The 26,493-nt window shown below is 36.9% G+C and overlaps 1 protein-coding gene across 3 annotated transcripts in view; it reads left to right on the forward strand.

Moving 5' to 3' along the window:
* USP34 (ubiquitin specific peptidase 34) overlaps window positions 1-26,493 on the forward strand; it is a 181,468-nt gene that overhangs the window by 122,123 nt on the left and 32,852 nt on the right. For all 3 annotated transcript variants that reach the window (XM_080920351.1, XM_080920352.1, XM_080920353.1), the window contains exons 42-62: window positions 534-717; window positions 1,110-1,270; window positions 4,642-4,707; window positions 7,629-7,775; window positions 7,861-7,917; window positions 8,009-8,086; window positions 8,366-8,460; window positions 11,446-11,618; window positions 14,169-14,322; window positions 16,488-16,566; window positions 17,064-17,117; window positions 17,222-17,317; window positions 19,447-19,511; window positions 19,594-19,669; window positions 19,758-19,805; window positions 19,933-19,998; window positions 21,767-21,847; window positions 23,807-23,892; window positions 24,316-24,484; window positions 24,588-24,662; window positions 26,105-26,256. In XM_080920351.1, coding sequence (XP_080776477.1) covers window positions 534-717; window positions 1,110-1,270; window positions 4,642-4,707; window positions 7,629-7,775; window positions 7,861-7,917; window positions 8,009-8,086; window positions 8,366-8,460; window positions 11,446-11,618; window positions 14,169-14,322; window positions 16,488-16,566; window positions 17,064-17,117; window positions 17,222-17,317; window positions 19,447-19,511; window positions 19,594-19,669; window positions 19,758-19,805; window positions 19,933-19,998; window positions 21,767-21,847; window positions 23,807-23,892; window positions 24,316-24,484; window positions 24,588-24,662; window positions 26,105-26,256 — 2,162 coding nt within the window. The remainder of the gene's footprint in view (window positions 1-533; window positions 718-1,109; window positions 1,271-4,641; window positions 4,708-7,628; window positions 7,776-7,860; window positions 7,918-8,008; window positions 8,087-8,365; window positions 8,461-11,445; window positions 11,619-14,168; window positions 14,323-16,487; window positions 16,567-17,063; window positions 17,118-17,221; window positions 17,318-19,446; window positions 19,512-19,593; window positions 19,670-19,757; window positions 19,806-19,932; window positions 19,999-21,766; window positions 21,848-23,806; window positions 23,893-24,315; window positions 24,485-24,587; window positions 24,663-26,104; window positions 26,257-26,493) is intronic.

A 26,493-nucleotide genomic window follows, 5' to 3' on the forward strand; every position in this document is an offset into this window, starting at 1 on the left:
TGTGTTTCTTCAGTTTACAAAATTAAGAAGATAGTGGGAAAGAGGTTCACATCTTTAATCCTAATTGGCATCTGCCACAGTTTTAACTACTAGCAAGGTTCTTAATGTTTCTGCTTTTTCGCATGGCTGGCACTCAGGTTGAGTGTGGTGCTTCTGTTCTTGCTATTCACCAGATGGAGAAACATTAGTAGGTCTTGGCAAATAGGGGATACAAAGGCCTTAATAGAATATCTTGATATTCTATTAGGTAATAATAGAAAATAATAACACTGTCCAGTAAGAATCTGTAAAGATAAATACTAAATTTGAATTGGGGAGAAACTAAAAGATGGGTTTGTTCTATTCTGTTTTCTTCAAGAGAAAGTACATTGGTAAGATTTCAAATGGTGATTTATGACACTGCTATACACTTTTGACTGATATCTTAGTAAATGATATTTAGTCTATTATCCAATTTGTTTTTTCTATCATTATGTTTGGAATATAATTGGTATCATGTTTACAGGACTTACCTGCTTTCTTCTTATTCCTAGGAATTTTTAAGAGACATCTTCAATCTTCTGTTTTTGTTACCCAGTCTAAAGGACCGACGGCAGCCGAAGTGCAAATCACATTCTTCAAGAGCTGCTGCCTATGACCTGCTGGTAGAAATGGTAAAAGGGTCTGTTGAGAACTACAGGCTAATACACAACTGGGTCATGGCACAGCATATGCAGTGTAAGCACTCTTCTTTCTCTTGAATCTTTATTAATTGAACACAAAAGTGAAAAATTAAAGGGCATTGATTAAAGAATCAACTTTTCACACACTTTGTTAGACACATTGTTGATAGAATATTAAGCATTTGTTTTTACTAGAAAAAGGTAGAAAACCTTTATTTTAAATATTTGGGCTTTTTTTGTATAATGTAATATAATACCAAGTAAAACAAAGCTTTCACTGTTATGTGAATTTTTATAGTTAGATTCAAAATGTTTTTATATAGTTAATAATTTAAATTATAATTCTATTAACATATTTATTAGGTAATCAGTGGAGGTAGTAGCTGCCAATCAAAGCAAGATATGTTTAAGTTTTTTGGGGCATGTTCTCCCTCTTTTTCTCAGCAGCCCATGCACCCTATAAATGGGACTACTGGCCTCATGAGGATGTACGTGCAGAATGTCGGTTTGTCGGCCTGACTAACCTTGGAGCTACTTGTTACTTGGCTTCCACTATTCAGCAGCTTTATATGATACCAGAGGCAAGACAGGCTGTCTTCACTGCTAAGGTAGAGGTCCAAACTGTAAACCGAAGCTTAGTTTTCATAAATCATCATTAATTTTATATAATAATATATTGCTTAGTATTAAGAATAAGAATATACGGGAAAAGAAATTTTTATTGTTCTAGCTAACTATTTTAGTGTATTTAATTTTATTTGCACTTACTTGGAGTTTCATTATGTGGCATAATTTATTTCTCAAAGGACAATGTACTTTGTAGGCTTTATATGCTTAGTATGCATAGTTAATACTGTATTTCAGTAAAAATGAATAGATTTTTTTTTAAACTTTGTTTATTCACTTCACATCCAGTTGCAACCCCCCTTTCCTGTTTTTCCAGTGACACCCCTACAAATCCCTACCCCCATTACTCTAACCAGAAGACCTCTTTGGGTACCACCCCACCCTGGGACATGAAGTCCCAGCAGGACTAAGCATCTCCTTGCCCACTAAGGCCCAAACAGGCAGTTCAGTTAGGGGAAGGGTGTCCAATGGCAAGCAGCAGAGTCAGAGACAGCCCCTGCTTCAATTGAAAACCAGTCTGCACATCTACAAATGTGGAGGGGCCTAGGTCCAGCCCCTGCATGTTCTTTGGTTGGTGGTTCTGTCTCTGTGAGCTCCTATGGGCCCAAGTTAGTGGACTCTAGGTTTTCTTATGGTGTCCTTCAACCCTCTGGCTCCCTCAGTCGTTCCCCCACTCTTCCACAAGTTTCCTCAAGCTCAGCCTAATGTTTGGCTATGGGTCTCTGCATCTGTTTTCATCCCTTGCTGGATGAAGCCTGTCAGGAGACAGTTATTCCAGGCTTCTGTCTGCAAGCATAGAAGAGTATCATTGATAATGTTAGGAGTTGCCTTTTCTGAGTAGCAGTTCTGGAACTCACTCTATAGACCAGGCTGGCCTTGAATTAGCAGTGGTTCCCCCTGCTTCTGCCTCCTCAGTACTGGTATCAAAGGTGTGCACCACTACTGCCTACCTTGTAGTGTTTTATAAAACCAGTACTTACCAAAGAATCATGTTTTCAGTGATTTCTTTTTTCCCTCTCTAGATAATGACTTGGTCATCCCTTTTGGTGCTTTTTTTGTTCATAGTAAAGAATACTTTGAAGTTTCAGCATGTCAGCAGTTAACATTAACAGTAACATTTTCAGTTAAAAACTAAACCTGGGCTAATAGAGATGGTTAACATTTTTCTTCTTCCATCAGACAAGTGTGTCACTTCCTGTCATTGATGTCAGGTACTCATCGTCATCTGTAATTCTAGCTCCCAGATACTTTGACATACAACACAACCAGAAACAAAATACATCAATCTATGTAACATTTTGTATTTTTAAAATTTACTTATTTAGTTGAGCATGGAAATATGCACTTTAAACTCAGAAACGTGGGAGGCTGATATGGGCCGATCTTTGGGTTTGTGGTTCGCCTAGTCTACGGGGCAGTAGTCTGCCCTAGTTACAGGGTAGCCAAGGCTGCATAGAGAGCCTGTCTTCAAAAAGAAAACGGAGTTCTTTCATTTTTAGGGAAAGTCTTGTGTCCTAGGCTGGTCCCATTAGGTAGCACTTTGCATATATTAGATGTTACAGTTTGGGAATTTATATTTTAAATGACTTCTCATAATCTCAAATATTAGGCCTGTCATATTGAAAATATACATACTCTAAATATTTTCCCAATTTGTTAATCCCTTTTAATCAAATAAAATCCCTTTTATTAGATTTTGCAATCATAATATACGCATGACAGATTTCTTTCTTTTTAACCTTTTATAATCTTTACAAGCTCTTAAAGTGTAAAACCATGTTACTTTTATTTCTTACCAGATTGGCACAAATAGCTGGTATATCATTCTGAACAAATGATAGTTAATATGCCATGTTGCTCTCAGGAGCTTCAGAATTAGTTAATAGTATGTAATCACAGCGATTACATATTATTATAAAAATTATTATTATTATATAAACCTTGTAGGTTTATTTTAATACTTGAATTGAAATTGAGTCTTATCTATTCTTGACTTGTATTTGGATCTTTCCTAAAAGAGAAGTAACTCTCCACCAGACACGGTGGCATACACTGTGATTTTAGCACGAGAGAGGTCATGGCAGGAAGACTGCAGGCTTCAAGCTGTGGTAGTCAGTATTCTGTTATAGAGACACCATGTCTGGCTCTTAGAAAAGGAAGCATTTAATTGGGGCTTGTAGTCTCAGCTCTCTGTTCATTGTTCTTACTGCAGGGAGCATGGTGGCAGCCAGCAGACCTGAGAGCTGAAAGGGAGTTGTATATCTGGATTGCAGAGAGAGTGACTGTGCATGGCTTAGGCTTTTGAAACCTCAAAGCCCCACCCCTAATGATCCCAAATCCTTTCTCAAATAGTGCCACTCCCTAAGCATTCAAGCACAGGAACCTATGGGGGCCATTCTTATTCAAAGCACTGTAGTGGCTTTCTTAGACAACTTGAGGACTTATCTTTTTTGTAAGGGAAGGATGTCTGATTGGATAAAACACTTGTTGTGGAAGCTAAAAAATTCTGAATTTGACCTCCAGCACCCATGTAAAAAGCCAAGCATGTGGTGCCTATTATGCTCCCAATGTAGGGGCAGCAAATACAAAGCAACCCTCAAGTTTGGCAAACAGTCTAGCCAGAGAACAGGAGATTCCAGTAGGAGACAGCATATGTAAAACTGAGACAGCTCTTGAGACCCACACTGGAGATGGACTTCTGGAGTCCGTGCATGTGCCACAGCACACACAGATTAATAAACTTAGAAAGGAGATAAAAGCAGTTAGGTTATAAGTATAGCCAGATTCTCCTAATCATGGATTGTAGTATTTTGATGTTTAGATTGTTTATAAACTCATGAACAATATTCTTCCTTAGGATTGTGGGTTTTGTTCTATGAAAAAGACAGTAGCTGTCCTCAGACACACCAGAAGAGGGCATCCACTTTTATTACAGATGGTTGTGAGCCACCATTTGTTTGCTAGGAATTGAACTCAGGACCTCTGGAAAAACAGTCAGTGCTTTGAACTGCTGAGCCATCTCTCCAACCCTAGATATATTTTATCGATACTAAAATGTCATTTATAATATTTTAGTTTATTCTACAAGGGAATTTACTTAGTTGAAGTGCTTTTTATTCTTGTGAATCAATAGAGTATGTGATCTAGAAAGCAGTTTTTAAAAAGATACATTCTGTTTTCCATCATAATAGCCATCACTGTATTTATTGTAATGGAAAAATACCCTGATTTTTCTAAGATATTATAAAAGGGTTAAATATGAGGTGTTTGCTTCTATATAGCTGAAATGGTGAAGAGGTGGGGATGTCCAGTGCCACCATTTGTGTTTTCACTGTTCTCCCTTGACTTTCAGTATTCAGAAGATATGAAGCACAAGACAACTCTTCTGGAACTTCAGAAAATGTTTACATATTTAATGGTATGTTTGAAAAGTATGTAGAATAAGTAATTAGATTATTTTTTAACAAATAAAAGATAGTGACCATAAATATTGTACTGGCTTTGTTAATTAGATTTTGTTAATTAAACTTACTGTTTTCAAAAAATGTCTTATGTTATCTATCTTTGTTGTAGAGACTTCTAGCAATCATGACTGAGTTACTTATGTTCTATTAATGTGTCCTTCATTTCTTGTAATTTTTCTGTCACTTGTTGTCCTAGCATGGAAACCATCATGACAAAAACAACTTGGGGAGGAAAGGGTTTATTTGGCTTACAATTCCACAGCAAAATGTTCATCACCAAAGGAAGACAGGAGAAGAACCCCAAACAGGGCAGGATCCTGGAGGCAGGAGCTGATACAGAGGCCATGGAGTGTGCTGCTTACTAGCTTGCTCCTTGTGGCTTGCTCAGCCTTCTTTCTTTTAGAACCAGGACCACCAGTCTAGGGATGGCACCACCCATGATGGGCACAATGGGCTGGGTTTTCCCTCATCAGTCACTAATTAAGAAAATGCCCTACAAGCTTGCTTTATAGCCAGATCTTTTGGAGACCTTTTCTCAGTTAAGGTTTTCTCCTCTCTGCTGGTTCTAGCTTGTGTCGAGTTTATGTAAAACCAGAGAACACTCTGGTTTAATTCTTTTATGCAAGCTTTCTATCTGGTGTCTCTTTGTCCCTTTTAAATCTTATTTCCACATTGGCAAAATTAATGGATCTTTTTTAAAAAGAAGGTTGTGCTGGAGAGATGACTCAGAAGAGCACTGATTGCCCTCTTAGGGGTCCTGAGTCCAATTCCCAGCAACCACATGGTGGCTCACAACCATCTGTAGTGAGATCTGATGCCCTCTTCTGGTGTGTCTGAAAACACTGACAGTTTGAAGATGAACTATAGTGTACTCAAGTACACAAGATAATAAACCTTAAAAAAAAATACTAACTGATCTTCCAGAGGATCTGGGTTCTTTTCCCAGCATCCTGCCTCAGCAGGCACTATATATGCTTGGTGTACAGACATCCATGTAGACAAAACTCCATACAAAGAAAATAAAAATAAATAAAATTTATAAAACTAAAAAAAAGAAAAAGACAAATCTTTTATATTGGTACCTCACTTAAAGCTATTTAGATCTCAGTGTGTTTGTTGAACTTTGTTCTACCACTCAGATCAGTCAGTCACAGCTGCTTGTAAATCCAGCTTTCTTGCCTGGTTATGCAGATACATGCACACACACATATATGTTAAAACAGAAAGTGAATTTTATGGTATATCTTTTCAGTTATTTGTTTGAGATTATAATTTAATTAGATTTCTTTTTTTCCTACCTCTAAACCTTTCCATATATTCCTCCCAGTTCTCTTTCAAACACATGGTCTTTTCCCTTCCACCAATTGTGTGTGTGTTTGCGTGCCTGCCTGCCTGCCTGCCTGCCTGCCTGCCTGCCTGCCTGCCTGCCTGCCTGCCTGCCTATCTATCTATCTATCTATCTATCTATCTATCTATCTATCTATCTATCCTTAAATATAACTTTGTCGAGGACATATAATGGTTCTTGTATTTATGTTTTCAGAGCTGACAGTTTAGAATTGGAAAAGCACATAGTCTTATTTGTGGTGAGAAATATTTTTAAAACATTTAATTCTTTTTATGGGAAGCATTGTATTTATGATCTTATTCATGCTACCTAATGAGCTATACCCTTGATAAACTTAAGCCCTTGAAGCCCATTACCTAGTTGCTTTTCTACTTGTATGGTTATTTGTATAAAGTTCTTCAGACCTCTTCTCTATTTTCTTCCTATTGTCTAATCAACTAGAGGTCTTACAGTCAACAAAATGCTTGTCCATTTTCATGGCTCTCTTCTACTTCTGATACTAAGGTTTTATCTGTTAGAATCTTGTTGGGGTATGGTGGGGATCTTCAGGACAGATAATGTCATAAATATCCTGTATTCTCAGACTGAAAAAGAATGTGTTGTGTTTTCTTTTTCTAAGTAAAATTGAAAATATATTAGTTTGTTTGATGCTGATTTTTCTTTTTTTTTTTTTTTTTTTTTTTTTTTTGATGCTGGTTTTTAATGAAGCCTCATCATTCTGGGGACAGGTGTTGCTGCATATTGGGTCTTTTACTTAAAATCCTGTCCCAGCTATCTGAATGTTGGGAACAAAGGCATATCACCACTATGCCCTGGTTGTTAAATTTTCTTTTTAAGAGAGATGGAGCACATATGAAGTGACTAAATCAGAAACTCCTGTTTAAACTATTCCCTACCTGTGAAATAAGGGTTTTTTTGTGTAGCCCTGGCTGTCCTGGAATGGGCGGTAGAGCAGGCTGGCCTCACACTCAGAACTGTTTCTGCCTCTGCCTCCTGGATTCTGGGATCAACACTGTGCTGTGACACCTGACTAGAATTTCATAAAGTTCAGAGTGCAGAAACTTACTTGGCTTACAAAAGTTTATTTTGTGCTTCATAATTAAAATCTGAGTTCCAATAATAATTTCATAAAAGGAATTTTTTTTTATCTTAACACCTGGATCATTAAACTAAAAATGCCATTCAACTGAGACAAAAGAAGTGAAGGGAGTAAGTATCTGGAGAAATGATCTTCAGCTGGGTATAGTGGGGTATTCCTCCAGCCCTAGCTATCAGGAATCTAAAGTTTGGTTTTTATCTTTTCTGTGGGGACAGAGATTCTGTGGTTGTTGTGGTGTTTTTAGTTGTTTAGCTTTTGTCCTTACATTTCTGAACTAGGGTCTCTTGTAAACCCAGGAGGTTCCAGTTCTCTGCTTCCACCTGAGAGCTGGGAACATGGCGCGTCCACACTGTATGGCTGTGGTTGTTCACCCAGACTTTGTCTTCTGGCCGTTTCTTTGAATTTCTTCCTCTCCTTTTCTTTTGCAGGAGAGTGAGTGCAAAGCATATAACCCTAGACCTTTCTGTAAAACGTATACTATGGATAAGCAGCCTCTAAATACTGGAGAACAGAAAGATATGACAGAGTTTTTTACAGATCTCATTACTAAAGTAGAAGAAATGTCTCCAGAACTGGTTAGTACCAGAATTCTAAAACTTTGTCTCAAATTTATATAAGTTTGAGTTTTAATCACTGACTTTGATTTGTTTTATATTAAAGAAAAATACTGTCAAAAGCCTGTTTGGAGGTGTCATTACAAACAATGTCGTTTCCTTGGTGAGTATATCTGTTTGTTGTTGTTTTGTAAGAGTTTTTGGGAAGGTGTTGCTTGTAGTAAATTGCTAATTTTTGCTTGTTGATCATCCAGGATTGTGAACATGTTAGTCAAACTGCGGAAGAGTTTTATACTGTGAGGTGCCAGGTGGCAGATATGAAGAATATTTATGTGAGTGATACTGTACATAACTTAAGCCTGTTTGTGCTTTATATATGCATACACACACACACCAAATTTGTGATCATGAGAAGTAACAGTTTTCATGTATTTTCTTTCATGTTTTGTTCTTTAAGTATTAAAGATAGACCATATAGTTAGATTTCATATAAAAAAATAATTTAATTTGAAATTGCCTTTTACAAAAAAAGAAATTAATTTTCTTTGTGCATTCTGACCAAATTGCATGCTTTAAATCATGTCAACTTCCCACTGTTGGTTTATACATAGGAATCTCTTGATGAAGTCACTATTAAAGACACCTTAGAAGGGGACAACATGTACACTTGTTCTCATTGTGGGAAGAAAGTCCGAGCAGAGAAAAGGTATGCTGTCTTAAATGTAATTTTATCATCTTGATCAATTACCCAATGGAATTAAAAGACAAACTAAGTATAGGACATAGATGTTTGATAACAGCTGACTATAAGTGGGATATGATTGACAAGGGTAAGCATTGCAGTAGGAACAGGTAATGTTAGCTGTTTCCAGCTCAGAATCACTCAGTAAGTAATTATTCAGTGAAGTCTAATTTAACAAGTGCAGTAGGGTAGAAAGTGGGGTCTCTAAACTTGCCCGAGACGTGACAGATAAAGCAGTGAGCATGCTTGTCGGTCTGCACTGACTCAGGGTCCGCTTTAGTGCCTGGTCTCTAGATAATACAGAACTTTGTAGTTTGGAAGTACTTTGACATGATTAAATTAGTGAGTACAACATCATGTTGTGGTAAATTACTATCATTATTATTAATACCAAAATTGTTTCCCATTTAATAATTGAAGGTGTGGTTTCATAGGAAGACTAGAGTTACTTTTGTAATTGGTCTCTAAGACAGCAGGTTCAGATGTATGAATACACATCTGCTGAATCTGAGTTCTCTTGTCCTAAAACCACTCTTGCCTGGATCTTAGAAAGAGATCTAAGTGGAAGCTAAATTTGGGGGTTTAATTTTCAGTTTAAAAGTCCTAAGTTTTTGTAGAACTCTCAAAGTGGTTCTTTACCTTGTACTACAAGTATTGATACTGTTTTGGATAATTTGTGTTTGATGCATTTATCATAACACTTTTCCTTGGGTTATAGTTCTTACAGAGTTTCTTGGAAAATACTGGTTTAACATTCCTCAAGTGTAAAAACACAAACATAACTGGGACTGAAGAGATGGCTTAGTAAACAATTCACAATGCTCTTGCCTAGGACATTTGATTACTTCCCAGTACCCATGTTGGGTAGCCCACAACCATCTCTAAGCCCACAGCCATCTACAGAGCTTCTGAGGACACACTCATATAAACACACCCCTGCTGCTGTGACCCCCCCCCCCACAAGCAAACTATTAAAAAAAGTATCAAAAGTAAGGGCTGAACAATTTGATCATCCAAAGGACCTGAATTCAGTTTCTAGTATACATCCCAGGGCTTGTGACTGCTCATAAGTAACTGTAGTTTCCGGGCTGGTGCAGTAGCACATGTCTTTACACCCAGCACTCAGGAGGCAGAAGCAGATGGATCTCTTAAAGAGTTCTAGGATAGCCAGGGCTACATGTACTGTGTCCAATATCAATCAACGACCAAAAATGCAACTCAAGCTATAGGCCCTTCTGGTCCCATGGAAACCCCCACATATGGCTTGCATATATACAGACACACAAAAATACATATAAATAAAAATGAACTTTAAAAAAAAAAATTCAAGGGTAACCTAGTTTACAGAGTGAGTTACAGGACATCCAAGGCTATTCTGTCTCAAAAAATAGAAAAAAAGATAAGGAAAAGGAAAAAGAAATGAAATCCATCATCACTACCAGTTTATACAACCAGTTTTACAGTCTTTCACTTTTCATGTATTTCTGTTCTTTCATAATTTAGATATCAGTTTGGATTTTTATGGTGTGTGAGCATACATGTGTGCAGGGATACACATAGGCATGTATGTGTATATGTGTAGAAACTACAGGTCAATGTTGTATATATCTCTCTATCTTGGATTTTCTGTTGCTTTGGGCTGTTAGTTTGTTTTATTTTATTTTTTGGCTTTTCGAGTCAGGGTTTTTCTGGCTTTCCTAGACTCAATTCTGTAGACCAGTTTAGCTTCAAGCTCGCAGAGATCTGCCTGCTCCTTCCTCCCTGTGCTGGGATAAAGCTGTGCATCACCATGCCCAGCCTTCCATCTTATGTTTTTACAACAGATTTTCTTACTGAACATGAGGCCTGCTGTTTCAGTAGGCTGCCAGAAAATCCCAAGGATTCTCTTTTTCTTTCTGGTGCAGCTACCAAGCTTTTATATAAACACTGGGGATCTGAACTCAGGTCTTTGTGTCTTACCAAACTGTGTCATCTTCCTAGCCTCTTGTCTTTCCCTTACTACTTAAATGCTTGAGGAGCCAGTAAAATGGAGCCAAGCGGATGGAAGCATTACTTTTAGCACAAGCCTAAAGACCTGAGTTCAACTTTAGAACCCACACAGAACACTGAATGTGGTAGTGTTTGCATCTGTCATCTCAGTACTCCTAAACCAGGATAGGAGATTGAGACAATCACTGGGAAGCTTGCAGGCAATCTATTCTATAATATACAGTGCAACAGAAACAAGGCCTCTCATGAACAAGGAGAGAAAATGGACTCCTAAAAGTTGTCTCTGACACACATACTTACACATACAAATTTTAAAACCTGAGCTGGGAACATGGCTCAAATGGTTACAAAGTGTTTGCTGTGTAAGCAGCTGTACCCAAGTTTGGACCACCAGCACCCACATTAGAAACCAGCATGGGAATATACATCTGCTTCCTGGGTGCTGTAAAGTTGAAGTAGGAAGATGCCCATCAGTAAAAATGCAAGCTCTGGGTTCATTGAAAGACCCTTTCTTTAACAAAACCAAAAGAGTAAAAACCACTCTGTTCCCAAGACCTACCACCCATGGTTGATTGTTGGGATACACATTGTGGAAGTTGAAGTCTAGTTCCACAATTTTATCCTGTTATACCCGTGACATGACAGATGCTCTCCACACACATAAACAAGAGTGTGCACATATGTGCAGACACAATAATCTAACTAATAAAATATTTCGACTATTAAAGAAATACAATGGAGAACAATAGATGTTTCCTAACATCAACCCCTGGTCTCCCATAGATGCCTCCTGCATGGATGAGCACTCTCCCTCCTACGAACCCCAGGAAAAAGTTATATGACTTATAATACTGCTACTTCAAGTTTATTATTAAAATAGATGTGGCACAAATATAAATAGAACTAAGGTATTTTTGAAATAGAATATTTAATAAATTTGTCTCCCTCCTTACCTCTCAGGGCTTGTTTTAAGAAATTACCTCGTATTCTGAGTTTCAATACTATGAGATATACATTTAATATGGTCACAATGATGAAAGAGAAAGTGAATACGCACTTTTCCTTCCCCTTACGTTTGGATATGACACCTTATACAGAAGATTTCCTAATGGGGAAGACTGACAGGAAGGAAGGTGAGTTCATTCTTCTCAGGTCTGTTTATTAAAGTCTCTACTAACAAGGAACTGTATGTATGGAGAAGAGTTTATGCTACCTTTCAACTACATGGTTCTAAAAATAAAATTAAAATGCTCTGTCTGCATATATGTGTAGCACATATATCCAGTGGCCACTGAGGCCAGAAAAGGGCATTAAATTCCCTGCAACTGGAGTTACAGATGGTTGTGATCCACGATTTGGGTTTTGGGAACTCAACCAGATCTTGTGGAAAAGCAGGCAGTGTTCTTACCATTCCAGAAAGGAAATTTTTGTTAGAGACTTGTATTTACTCACTTAGCTAATATTTAGATTCTTCTAGGATCATGGTCACTGGTCTGAGGAATTGAAACTTTGATGGGAAAGTAATACTTCAGCTGAGATGTAAGAGCCCGAGAAGAAGGGGTGCATTCTTGAATACAAGGGTAGCAGAATAATTAATGAGACAAACTAAAGGCACAGTAGCTTTTGGCCCTGGACCATATTAACAATTTTGTCCTTTGTTTATTATTTGTTATATGACTGTTAGGTTGGTTTGTTTCGTTTGTTTTGTAAGGCATTGCTTATCTGTGTAGCCCTGCCTGTCATGGAACTCACTGTATAGACTAGGCTGTTCCCGAACTCAGAAAGCTGCCTACCTCTGCCTCCTAAGTGCTGGGATCAAAAGTGTAGGTTAGATTTTTAATCAGATAAGTTCTACAGTAGAAAGCTGTTAGGAAACGGTTATTTTCACATAGGGTGAAAAAGAACGAAAAGTATAAAGAGTTGCAATTCTTGTAAACCACAATGAAAGCAGTGATTTAGATGAATGGTACCAACAATAGGCAGAATTAATTGGTTTTCCTTTTGTTTTGCACACAGGCTTTGTGCATGGTAGCATTCCACCAATACATCCCAGACCCTAGAATTCATAATTGGATGAATTACTGAATTGTTTCTTTGTAGTGTAGACTGTTCTTAAAGCAACAATAATACAATAAAATAATAACAAAACCACACAGCTTTTGGTTCCACACATTTTACTTTGTTGGTTACTAGAGACAGGATGAGAAGCCATGAGAGATTGATTTTTTTTTTAAAGACGTATTTATTGTATATATGTGAGGACACTGTTGATGGTCTTCATTCAGACCAGAAGAGGGCATTGGTTCTCACTACAGATGGCTGTGCGCCACCATGTGGGTGCTGGGAATTGAACTCAGGACCTTTGGAAGAGCAGTCAGTGCTCTTAACTGCTGAGCCATCCCTCCAGCCCGAGAGACTGATTTTTAACTTGAGCAATAGTGAACAGAGTTTGAGTCCGTATTTTAAAGTCTTCACAAACGAATAGTCTCAGGAAAGTAGGTCTAAAGTAAGTGGTATAAGACTTTTGGTTATATCTATCAAAGCAGTTCGGTTTAAAACTAGAAGTGGGAGACAGACATGGTAGTGCAGTCTTTTAATCTCAGCACTCTGGAGGCAGAGGTGAGACAGGCAGAGCTACAAAGTGAGTTCCAGGATATTCAAGGCTACACAAAGAAACCCTGTCTCAAAAATCAAAAATGGAAAAGAACACTGAAGAAGAAAACTAGATGTTAGTGAGTTAAGTAACAATGACCACCAAACTAATTCAAGTTTATTGATGTGTCTTAAGGACCACAGGAGCTTTTGTGTTTGTTTGTTTGTTTGTTTTTTAATGTTTGTTTTGTGAGGTTTTTGTTTTAGTTTGTTCTTTTTTATCTTTTTCCAAGACAGGGTCTCACTGTATGTTCACTGGATTCACTTGCTATATAGACCAGGTTGGCCTAAAACAGAGATTCACCTGCCTCTGCCTCCCTAGTGCTGGGATTAAAGGCTTGTACCAGCGTACCTAGCCTAGCCCAGGGCTTCTTAAGGGCATGGGAGGAGAAGATAGAAAAGGGCCAGTTTAGTTCTTGCCTCTTACATTTCTGCATAATACCAAGTTTCTTGTTATATAGTAAGGGCTAAGGCAATGTTGTGTTTAAAATTTAGTGAATCAAGAAGCCAGTATCCTGTCGTAAGTGTGTTGTATGTTGCTGGGAATATAGATCACAGACCATGTGCTATTTTTTAGACTAGTCAGATAAACTAATATCTTTGCTTAGTGTCCGCTGTTACCTTTGGTTTTAAAATACTTCAGATGAGAATGATGCCTTTATTTCTACAAAAACAAAACTTCTACTATGCTAATCAACACAGTGCTTAGCATAAGACTAAGTCCTTTTGAGGTCTTGTATTTTTTGCTGATGGTAAAAATAAAATTGAAAAAAAAAGCAAGCAATACTATTTTAAAGGGTTTGTTAGTTAAACAGATGGATTGTATTGGTACTCTATATAATTATAAACTAAAAATGGTTACTTTTTCCTCAATTATATAATATGTTCCTTCTATCAGGGCAGTATGGCCTAGCAAATAGTTTTTATATACATGTTACATATAAAGTTTTTATTCCTTTTTTTTGTACATAAAATACCTTACAAAAAGTAATCTTAAAATGACTGCTATTATGTCATGTAAATTATTTTAGGTTTTAAAGACGTTGGTGATCAATCAAAAGACACAGAGAGCTATGAGTATGACTTGATCGGAGTGACTGTTCACACAGGAACAGCCGACGGTGGGCACTATTACAGTTTCATCAGAGACATCGTCAATCCGCATGCTTATAAGAACAATAAGTGGTGAGTGTTTAGTGCTTTTCTTCTAACAAGTATCCCAGTTTTAAAGATATATGTTTAGGGTAGTTCTTTCTTTGACTTACTTTTAGTTTCATGGAAACTTTCTATGAAATTAGGCAAAATATTAAATACTTTTTTCTTTATGTATGTGTCTTGTTTCTGGGTAGACAAATGGATCAGTGGATACATAGAAGTCAGACTTGACGCTGGTCACAGGAGTCCAGTTTAGCAAGTGCCTATGTCTGCTGATTGTCTTGGCAGTCTAGAAAAGGAGCTTTTAATTCAGGGAAACTTAGAACGAATAGAAATCAGTTCTTAAGTTTATGGATGGGTCTAAGAATTTAATATATGCCTTCCTCTGAAAAATGAGCTTTTTATTAACAATCTTAGGAAATTCATAGGCAAAATCGTACCCTCTAAATTTTGTTTCAGGAGCTGTTTACTGAATGCTGTCTATGCAGTTGTTACAGTTTTTCTGTGTGCTATTTAGAAGTTACCTGCATCTGTTCTTTTTGTTCTCCTTACCTTACTCCTTCCACAGGTACTTTTTTTTGTTTTTTTTTTTAATCAAGTGAGGATCAGTCACTTGATGACAATGACCACTTTGGGTCGTCAGATATCTTTAGGAAGTACTTTGTGTACAGGAACTGTATGTGTGATTAAGCCTTCTAGTTGTTGGAAGTACTGCTTTAGACAAGATACATAGCTGTTAAGTGATCTGCATGCAGTTTTTAGAATAGTTACATTCAGCTGTTGATCTGATTCTTTCCACAATGTCCGGTTTTAGAAATACTTCATCTCACCCTTCTTTCTTCCTTCCAACCTCCTCCATGTGCTTTTCATCTACTTGGATATATCCATGAGGAGATTGAATTGCTCTGCTCATGTGTTTTAAAATGATGTCTATATCTAATCACATTGCTTAGATTTTCCTAGTTACTTTTATCTTTGGTAATGTCCAATAATTACTGAATCTGTCAGATTGTGTGAGTGAGTGTACACTAGGGATGGACTCCAGTATCTCACATGTGTGGGGCAAATGTTCTGTCTTTGAGCTGCAGTCCCCAAATCATATGGGTTTTTTTTCTTTTGTAATTTATTGGATATTTTATGTATTTACATTTCAAATATTATCCCTTTTCCTGGCTTTTTCCTCCATAACCCCCTCCCATCCCATCCCCCATTTTCCTACTTCTATGAGGGTGCTCCCTCTCCCACTCACCTATTCCCACCTCACCACCCTGACATTCCCCTACACTGGGGGATAGAGACTTCACAGGATCAAAGGCCTCTCCTCCTATTGATGCCAGAAAATGCCATCCTCTGCTACATATGCAGCTGGAGTCATGAGTCTCTCCATGTGTACTCATTGGTTGGTGTTTTAGTCCCTGGGAACTCTGACGCGTCTGTTTGGTTGATGTTGTTCTTCCCTGTGGGGTTGCAAACCCCTTCAGCTCCTTCAGTTTTTTCTCTAACTCCTCCATGGGGGACCCCGTGCTCAGTCAGTGGTTGGCTATGAGAGTCTGGCTCTGGAAGAGCCTCTCAAGAGACAGCTATATCCAGGCTCCTATCAGCAAGCACTTCTTGGCATCCACAATAGTGTCTGTGTTTGGTGTTTGTATATTATATGGAATGGATCCCCTAAGACTGGGATGATGCACAGGGTCAAGAATTTGAACAGAGGCGTGTAGCAATAGAGGATGGGGAACTGGGCTTGGCCACCAGCAAGTCCCAGATAACAGGAAAGCAAGAAGATCCCAGGACCCAACAGGGATGAGATTAGCTGAAATGCTCAACAAAGGGGAGGGAGAGCCTGTAGAGACCATATCCAGAGTCTAGGAAAGCCTCCCAGTTGGGGGATGAGGCCACTCACTCATCTCCAGATTTATAACCCAGAATGGCTCCTGCCTAAAGGAAACGGGGAGACAAAGTGTGGAGCAGAGACTGAAGGAAAGACCACCTAGGGAAGTGTTAGATTTTTTTAAGGTAGTTTTGGTTCTTAAAAATTACACTCTCAATTTCTAGGTTAGAGTTAGAAAAACAAGAATCTATTGAAACCTACATCATCAAATAACTTGACTGATACACCCAAGTCTTTCTTTTTAAATAGTAAACATAGGGATACCCAGTACATACACATTTGATCAATACCATTTGCTTTATTGTAGGTATCTTTTTAATGATGCTGAGGTTAAGCCTTTTGATTCTGCTCAGCTTGCCTCTGAATGCTTTGGTGGAGAGATGACGGTAAGTTTGATTTAGAAATTTAAGTCATTTATGACTTTTTAGTTAATTATAAAATTTAGCATACTCACTTAACTTGTTACAGCTGCTATTAATTCAGTCCAAGATTTGTTACCTGTTTGATGTATATGCTAGGCAATAAGAAATGTCTTAAAGTTGTTATTTCTACCTTAGACCATCGATTGATTTTTAAAAAGCAAGATGAAAAAAATTAAATCATAAGATAGAAGTCAAATTATAGGTGTAGAATAATTATGATTAACCATACTGGTTATTCAAAAAGTCCATGGGAGTGTATGTGCGTGCACACACACATACACACATACTACTGAGTATCAAAAGGGACTTATACATACTAGGCAAGTGCCCTCTCACTGAAATACATCTTCTGACATGTATATAGAATTTCTATGAATAAACTGGTATTTTGATGTTATTTACAAGGTTACTTTGAAATTTTACATAGGTGTTTATGAAATATTTGTACTTTTTTTCTGCAGACAAAAACCTATGATTCAGTTACAGATAAATTCATGGATTTCTCCTTTGAAAAGGTGATCATTATTTTCACATGTAATAATTTGACAATGTTCTGTTAATTAATTTTACATTATACTTTGTCAGAAATTAAAACATGTTTTCTCCTTGCATCATAAAGACACATAGCGCTTATATGCTGTTTTACAAACGCATGGAACCAGAAGAAGAAAATGGCAGAGAATACAAATTTGATGTTTCATCAGAGTTACTAGAGGTAAACATTACTTTGATTTTAGCTGTAGTTTAAATTACATTAGGTGTTTGTGCAAGAAATGCTTCAGTATAAAAGCAAGTAGTGCAGCATTAATATCTATAATCTCAATTAGATCTTAGCTTACTTAGAAAAAAATTAAACAGTACTGACCCACAATGAGTCAGTAAAATATATGTGAGGCACTGGGGAAGTGACTTAGTGGTAAGAGTGTGTGCTGCTCTTTTAGTTCCCAGCTCCATAGAATCGGACACTTCTGCCTGTCCTTAAATGTTCTCTTAATGTTTGCGCACAAGCACGTAAACACAGACACGCACGCACGCACAAACCCCTAAATTCTGTAAGCAAAACAGTACTTATTAGTATATTTATTAATTAAAAGAAGCTGGTTGCTGTGATTTTTGAGTGAGTAGAGGACGAAAAGCCGAACCTGAGTTTAAGGAGAGAAGATTTCAAAGTACAGCATAGTAGATTAACATTGAACCATACATCCAGTTAATTTTAAACACAGTATGTTGAAGCATCAGAAGGACCCTAAGAGAAACAAGCTGGCCTGCTGTGCAAGCATTGACTCTTCTGTGAGACCGACTATGCTTCAGTCCAGACTCAGGGACTAGGAGCCTGGCTCTCACCAGATGACCATACAGTACAAGTGAACCTAGAAGTGAGATCAGGATTGGGGAAAGAGCTTCTTTTATAAGATAGCTGAATGCTTTCATGCCTTCTTAGCTTTGCAAACATCCATGGTCTAGAAATACTCAAAAACTGTGGAGTGCTGGGCATTCAGTGACTAAGCCTATAATTTCTCAGCTACCCTGAAATACAGCCCGAATACAGCAGGCTAGGAAGGCAAGTAGAGATAGTTGAATGCTTTTAATGGATAATTAATGTGGTCCTATCAGTTGAGAATGAACGTATTCCCTAAATATGACTGTGTATTCCTGGAAGACTAGCTTTGTGCGGAACACTGCTGTTATGCTAAGGCTGTTCCAGTGCCAGATCCTCTTGAAAATAAGAGAAGGAAACATTTTTCCATTTGAAAACTCAAATTTCAAAACATATGTAGAAATATAGGGCTAATAAAGATAGCAATGGCAATATTTCTCACAGAAGTTTGTTTTTTGTAATTTAGTGAGTCTGGGCACATAGTTTTAAGTTTTAAATTGTTTTTATCAAAATATAGCATGACTTACATTATCTTATGTATTTGTTCTTTAGACATGATTTCAGAGTTTAAACTTTAAAATCTTTATAAATAATGTTAAATACTTGTGACCCCATAGGTAGTCAGATAAATGACAAATTTTACAAGGGCAGGTTGTGGGGCTGAAGCAATGACTAAGTGATTAATAGCACTGTTGCTCCTACAGAGGACCTAGGTTTGACTCCCAAGGCCCCAGTGGTAGCTCAAAGCCCCCTGTAACTCTACTTGTAAGAGTTCCAACACCCTCTTCTGTCCTCTATAGGCAGGAAGTGCACTACTGTTACAGTTAAGTGGATACAGGTATACGCATACACGTCAAATAAAAACTTTTTTTTAAGGGTAGTAGTTAACAGTACTGACTGTTCTTCCAGAGGTCCTGAGTTCTAATTTCAGCAACCACATGGTGACTCACAACCATCTGTAAAGAGATCTGATGCCCTCTTCTGGTGTGTCTGAAGACAGGGGCAGTGTACTTAAATATAATAAATAAATCTTTAAAAGGGGGGGGGCAGAGTTAGTAACTACGTTTCTTTTAAGATATATATTTGAATTTCATGTGTGTGCTTTGCCTGCATTTGTGTATGTGCACCATGTGTGTCTGGTGCCTGTGGAGGTCAGAAGGTGGCATTGGAGCTTACTGGAACTGGATTTATGGATGGTTATGAGCCATTAGGTGGGAGTTGCCAACTGAACCAGTTTCTCACAAGAACATCAAATGCTCTTAATGGTTGAGCCATGTCTCAAAACCTAGTAACTACTTTTATATTAATTATACTTGAAAGAAAAAGTCAACATAAATTTTAATGCATATTTTTTTGGTTTGATAAATTTGTAAGTTTAAAGGATATACCATTTCTTGTTAAATAAAAATATTGGTAAGATATATTAAAATGCATTCTGATAAATGCCAACATTTTTTTTTCTCCAGTGGATTTGGCATGATAACATGCAATTTTTACAAGACAAAAACATTTTTGAACACACTTATTTTGGGTAAGTTTGGGAAAATTTAGACTTTTTTTTTTCCTCTAAAGAAAGTCTTCTGTAAATTTAATTAACTCTTTTTAAATTCCAGGTTTATGTGGCAGCTGTGCAGTTGTATCCCAAGTACATTACCAGATCCTAAAGCTGTGTCCCTAATGACAGCGAAGGTGATGATTATCTCAGATAGTCTTGTCATATTTATTGCTTTACAATAATTGAGTCTTTCATGCTGAATCTTTTTTTTTTTTTTAACAGTTAAGTACTTCCTTTGTTTTAGAGACATTCATTCATTCAAAAGAGAAGGTACGTGTTTTTTCCTTGCGGATTTTTGTGCCTGTCATCATCAACAACACATTTTAATTACGTTTTGGTGTGTGCTATCATTGATATAAAGTCCATATCTTGACTTGACTTTTTTTTTTTTTAAAAGCCAACAATGCTTCAGTGGATTGAACTGCTGACCAAACAGTTTAATAATAGTCAAGCAGCCTGTGAGGTAAGACAACAGCCAACACTGCACAGCTTAAAATTCTGTAATTTGAAAGTGGTTTGTTTTAATTAGATAAAACAAAAATTTTTTTATCTGATTAGAGCCTCATGTAGGTTGTTTTTAATATTTGATCACTTAGAAAGTTACATCTTATATTTGAATCTATTATAAAGATTAACTTAATACTCAGTTCATTTTCATAGTCTTTGATCTGTCCTCTACTGTTAAATAAGTATAAATTTTCAGTTTCAGTGTGATCCTGCAGAAGTATAATCCCTGCAGAAAGGTGGGAAAAACAGAATAATCACGATTCAAGGCCAGTCTCATGTGAGAAAGTTTATGTTAGCCTGAGTTATGTGGTCAGTGATAGTTAAAATACATTTATAGATTCCCTCACCTCTTTCACAGAGAAATATCTTTCTCTGCGCCTTCGATCCTTCAGTAGTAGGATTACAGGTGGGCACCACCATACCTAGCTCTTAACCAATTCTTATTTTCATATAATCTAATACATTTAGAAGCTAGCAAGAGGGCTAATGGCACTTGGTACACAAGCCTCAAGGCCTGAATTTAATACCTAGAAACCATTTAATGTTGGGAGGAGTGAGTTGTCTCCTGAGCACATCTGACTCCCACATGTCTGCACACAAATGCCATATACACATCCATGCAGAATAGTAGGTAATACACACACATGGTTTTTAAAAAGCCTCATATTTATCTTGGTAATCGATTTATGTCCACTTTTATCTCCTCCCCATTGTAAGAAAGCTGTGTCCCTAGAAATCATTTACTAAAAGATAATGACAACTGAGCTTAATACAATCATTGATTGAAAATAAAGAAGTATAATTCTTCCTAGTAATGCAAGAATTTGGATTTTTTTCAGACATGGAAGGTAGTGGCATTGTGGTTAAAAGATGAAATTATTTGAAGAGTTTTGCTTATTTATATTCTGTAATTCTAGCATCTAGCATTGTAAGAAGAAAATTTGATCATTAGAAGTTGCATAAAATTTTTAAGTAACATGGGAAAAAATCAAAATGAAATGTTGCTTTGCCTGCTATACAGCTTTTTCAAAAGAGTAATTTTCATTTCCTATGCTTTCTCTGACACCTTCTTTGAGAGGATACTCAGAAATATCATCTGTTTTCGTTTGCTTTCATTTGGTTTGGTTTTTCAAGACAGGGTTTCTCTGTGTAATCCTGGCTATCTTTGAATTATGTCCATTAATGATCAGGGTGGCCTTGAGCTCAGAGATCTGCCACTGCCTCTCAGGTGCTGGGAGTAAAGGCTTGGGCTTCATATTTTTAATAATAACTATTCAGTACATATGTTTAACAGATGAGAACTTAAAAATTGTAACCACATATTTAATAATTTCTACAAATAAAATTAAGCAGTTTCTTTGCTTTCAACAAATGGTTGGTTTTCTGTTGCCCACAAGCTCTTGGTTTTTAGTTGGTTTGAGTTAATGTTTGGATAAGGTCTATATTTTGAATTTCTTTTAAGTTTTTCTATATTGTCACAGTCTGTTTCAGTCTCCATGACACTTTCTACTCCTAAGTACCTCAGATTGTCTTCTGTACAGTAATGGAGTGATGTCTCTGGAGCCCTATAATGAAGAGTTAAGATTGTGTAACAATTAGACAAGCCATTTTAGTAAGAAGCTAAAATAATGGAAATATAAACTAAATATCCTATGTGTGATTTGTATTGTTTAACTTAACAAGGATTGTTTGAATATTAAAAATCATGTTCTATTTTCTTACAGTGGTTTTTAGACCGCATGGCTGATGATGATTGGTGGCCAATGCAGATACTAATTAAGTGTCCTAATCAAATTGTGAGACAGGTAAGGAAAGATCTTTAAAAAGAGAAGGGACTTTCAGTTTATTGTCACTTGGCCTATAAATGGCATTGAAGATCATTTGCAGTGCTCTGCCTGCTGTCATAAAGGTCATTTGCTTTTGTTTTCCTCAGCTCTTTTAACACTGCCACTATGAAGTGACGGGAACTTCTTCCTTTATACAATAATGCCAGCTGTTGTTGCCAGTTCATTTCTTAATCTTATAGAGTCTACCTTGAGTTTTGTAATAATATAGCATTACATGTATAGAGTAAATTCATTCTTGTTCCAGATGGTTCCAGTTTTTTTTCCCCCTTAAATCATTAGTAAAGTTACCAGTGAATGTTTAAGTATTGTTTTAAAGTCATGTTTCATATATTAAAAACTTAATCTGAGGTAGAGAGATGGCTCAGCAGTTAAGAGCACTGACTGCTCTTCCAGAGGTCCTGAGTTCAACTCCCAGCAACCACATGATGACTCACAACCATCTGTAATGGCATCCAGTGCCCCCATCTGGTGTGTCTGAAGACAGTGACACATACATGAAACAAATAAATCTTTTCAAAATTCCTCTTAGTCTGTATCATGCCACTTGTCAATCGTTCTTGAAGGACACTTCTTTTGTTGGGGGTATTATTTTACAGAGAACCTTTTCTGGAAGAGCTATAGCAAGTATAGTCCTAGGAGAAGTCTAGTCACCCAAATCTTAGTGTAAACTTAGTGTGAACTTTCTTTTTTTTTCTTTTCTTTTTTTTTTTTTTTTTTTTTTTGGTAGGGTATTCACAAAATCAGTAGCTACTGTGTAATCTAAGATGTCCATTACCTCCTAGAGTCTCTAGTGGGTTTCTCTGTCAGCCTACTAACTGCTCTTCTACTCCTCATCTCTGTGGGTTGTTCTGTTCTCAGCATTTGTATAGAGTCATGGTGATCTCTTTTGTGAATGGTGCTTTAACTTAATCCTTTAAAAATGGTATCCATGTTAAAATACATGTCTTGAATTGGATATGGTGGCTTATTCCTCTAATCCCAACATACAGGAGGTTTTAGGAAAATTACCATGAGTTTGAGAGCAACTTGGGCTAAAACAGTGAGACCTGTTCTTAACAAACAGAAAACATAAACAAAAAACCTACCCATATATCATCTCTCTCTCACCCCCCAGCCTAATATTCTATTGAATAGATTAAAATATTTAATGTATTCATTACTTGAACATTGAAATTTCTACTTTTCATTTATATTGTTGAAGCAGAGTCTGACCATATAACTACCTGTCCTGGAGCTCACTAGGTAGATAGACCAGGCTGGCTTGGAACTTGCAGCAGTCCTCCTGTCTTAGACTACAGAGGGGGTTTCCTCTTCCCCCCATTCAGCTTTATTTCTACTTTCTGACTGCTTGCGATGTAGATACAGCCATCTGCCTGTAAGAATTTATTTTGATCTGTATTTTAATTTTGTTTTGGTATATATTTAAAAGTGGAATTTGGTATATACTTAAAATAGGTTACATATTCATTCTTGTGTTTTAACGTTTTTCATTGTACCAGAGTCTGGAGCACTACATTTCTCTTAATGGATATATGTGGGTTTCAGTTACATTGTATCTTTTCCAACACAGATGCACCACCTGAGGGAGTTTTGTAAAGCTTTAGAATTTGATTTCTGTGTTATCGAGTCCAGTAGTTTGAGTTTCCTCTCTTAACATAAAGCTGAATTTGTAAAGATAATTTTCTGGGGCCGAGGATTATACTCCAGACCTTGGTGCATCCCGAAACTTACACCACTGTTGAGCTGTGTCTCTGACTTATTTTTCACATTGGATCTTAGTACATTTGATGACATCACAGAATTGCTTCAAACATGTGGTGCTCATGCTTCTCCTTCCTGTGTGCTATACTATAGGTGTGTGCCAGACACCTCTAAATCTGTTATATCTGTTACCTAATGTGAGCTTCTCCTTTTAAGATGTTCCAGCGTTTATGTATCCATGTGATTCAGAGGCTGAGACCTGTTCATGCTCATCTCTATCTACAACCAGGAATGGAGGATGGGTAAGAAAGAGGCCCTTACATCCAAGTCTTTTGAAGAATTTGTAAGGAGATATTTGCAATGTAAATTTTTTCTCTAATTATGTCAAAAAAGGAAGACTAGTTTTGAAATTTTAATTAAGTGTATCTTTAAGATTTTGAACCAACTAGCTTTTTGTTTGGATTGATATAGTTCCAGTAATGGGTGAATAGCTGTTTATATTATTGAAGTTGGTGTTTTCTTCAAAGACTTACAGATTCGAGTTCTAAAAATTGTTTTCCTAGCATGCTGGCACATATCTTTCTTTATCCAGGGCTACATAGCCAGACCCTGTCTCATCAAAACAAAACAAAAACAAACATAAACCAAAAAAGTAGTTTTCATCCAAGACAATATCTGTCTGCAGATTTATTGTGTTCTCTGAGATTATTTGTTTTTCTTTTCAGGTCAGATGACATGGATGCCTCAGTAGAAGATATTGGTGGTCGTTCATGTGTAACTCGTTTTGTTAGAACACTATTGTTAATTATGGAACACGGAGTAAAACCTCACAGCAAACATCTTACTGAGTATTTTGCTTTCCTTTATGAATTTGCCAAAATGGGTGAAGAAGAGGTAAGACTAATTCTTGTTTGATTTGATTTTTGCTTTGAATTATATACCCTCTTAACATTTCCAATTTGCTTTTTATTTAAAATTTTAAATTGCTTGTTTTTAGAGCCAGTTTCTACTTTCATTGCAAGCCATATCTACAATGGTACATTTCTATATGGGAACCAAAGGACCTGAAAATGTAAGTCCAGTTTTGTTAGAGTCTTCTGAAAGTTTCTGTAGCTGGCAAGTTTAATAATATAGTAACATATGTATGGATTTTGTATAGTCTGTGACAACTACATTGGATTTCATGACCTGTGTGCAACATCTCATTCAAGGCTGCTTATATCCTTAAGAGAGAATTCCAGTTTTTATGTCAGTAATACAAATGAGGCAACTGAAACTAGAAAATTTCACTTGTTTTAGATCACTCTCAGACTGCTGATTAAAAAGTCTCGATCAAAACCACTATGCTCTTTTAAAGGCTAAGAGTTGGTTTAATCTAATGCCTGCCTATGTGACTGTTGCGTTGACAGCAGTGGCAGCTGCAACTGCTTCTCTCCTCTCCCCGCCTCTTTTGTCTCTGTCTTTCATTGAGAAAGAATCTTGTGTATTTTAGACTAAACTCAGATTTAATAATCTCCCATCTTAGCCAACTGGGTACCAACATTCCTAATATCTCTTGAGTTTCAAAGCCCATATGAGTAGCTTTTGAAATAGCTACTACTTAGATTATCTAGAAACTACAAAGTAAGATGTGACTGACATTTTTACTCAAGGAAATACTGTTTTATCATAATTCTTTATCTTGATTAATTTTGCATAGAACTTGATTCCAGTAAAACAAAAATTATTAAAGGGTCTGTCTTAGTTATGGTTTTACTGCTCTGAAAAGTCTCCATGACCAAAGCAACTCTAATAAGGGCAACATTTAATTGGGGCTGGCTTACAGGTTCAGAAGTTCCATCTATTATCAAGGCAGGAATATGGCAGTGTCCAGGCACGCATGGTGCAGGAGGCGCTGAGAGTTCCACATCTTCATCTTTAGGCCACTATGAAAAGAATGGCTTTCAGGCAGTTAGGACAAGGGTCTTAAAGTCCACACCCACAGAGAAACACCTACTCCAACAAGGCCACACCTCCATATAGTGCCACTCCCTGGGCCAAGCATATACAAACCATCACAGGGGTTATCTAAGATACTTTTGAAAATGGTTGCCCTTTTTTAAAAAAAAAAAAATTTATGGACATGAGATGTGAGTATACTGTTGATATCTTCAGACACTCCAGAAGAGGGCATCGGGTCCCACTACAGATGGATGCGAGCCACCATGTGGTTGTGTGAATTGAACTCAGCACCTTTGGAAGAACAGTCAGTGCTCTTAACCACTGAGCCATCTCTCCAGCCTAAACTGTTTTTTTTTTTTTTTTTTTTTTTTAGTTTGTATAGTTCCTCCAGCTTACCAAAAATTGTCCCGATTGTCATTCAAGCTGTTTCTGCTTAGGGTCAGACCTTTGAATGACTTTACCTAGTACATGTTCCTGCTGTGTTTTTCTGATAGTTATACGAAAACAAGTCAGCTGTTTTCAATATGCTATTAAAACTAATCACACATTAAAATTGAATTTTGTTCTGATTAGCCTCAAGTTGAAGTATTGTCAGAGGAAGAAGGGGAAGAGGAGGAAGAAGAAGAAGATATCCTGTCTCTGGCAGAAGAGAAATACAGGCCTGCTGCCCTTGAAAAGATGATAGCTTTAGTTGCTCTTTTGGTTGAACAGTCTCGCTCAGAAAGGTGAAATGTTTCAACATTCAAAATGCTTACAGCGTGTTTGGCTTTACTTTTTATACATAATTGTTCTATCACTATTCGGTTTTTATTACATAAATCTTTTAAATAATAATATCACTTCAACTCTTGTGGCTCAAGAATTTCAGTCCTTTCTAACTCGTCTGAGTCGTGCTAGAAGCAATTATTGGAGAAATCTAAGTAAAGTATCTGGCAAAATTAACTGGACATTCATTCTTTACC

The sequence above is a fragment of the Micromys minutus genome (genome assembly GCF_963924665.1).
Source record: "Micromys minutus genome assembly, chromosome: 1".
NCBI lineage: Eukaryota > Metazoa > Chordata > Mammalia > Rodentia > Muridae > Micromys > Micromys minutus.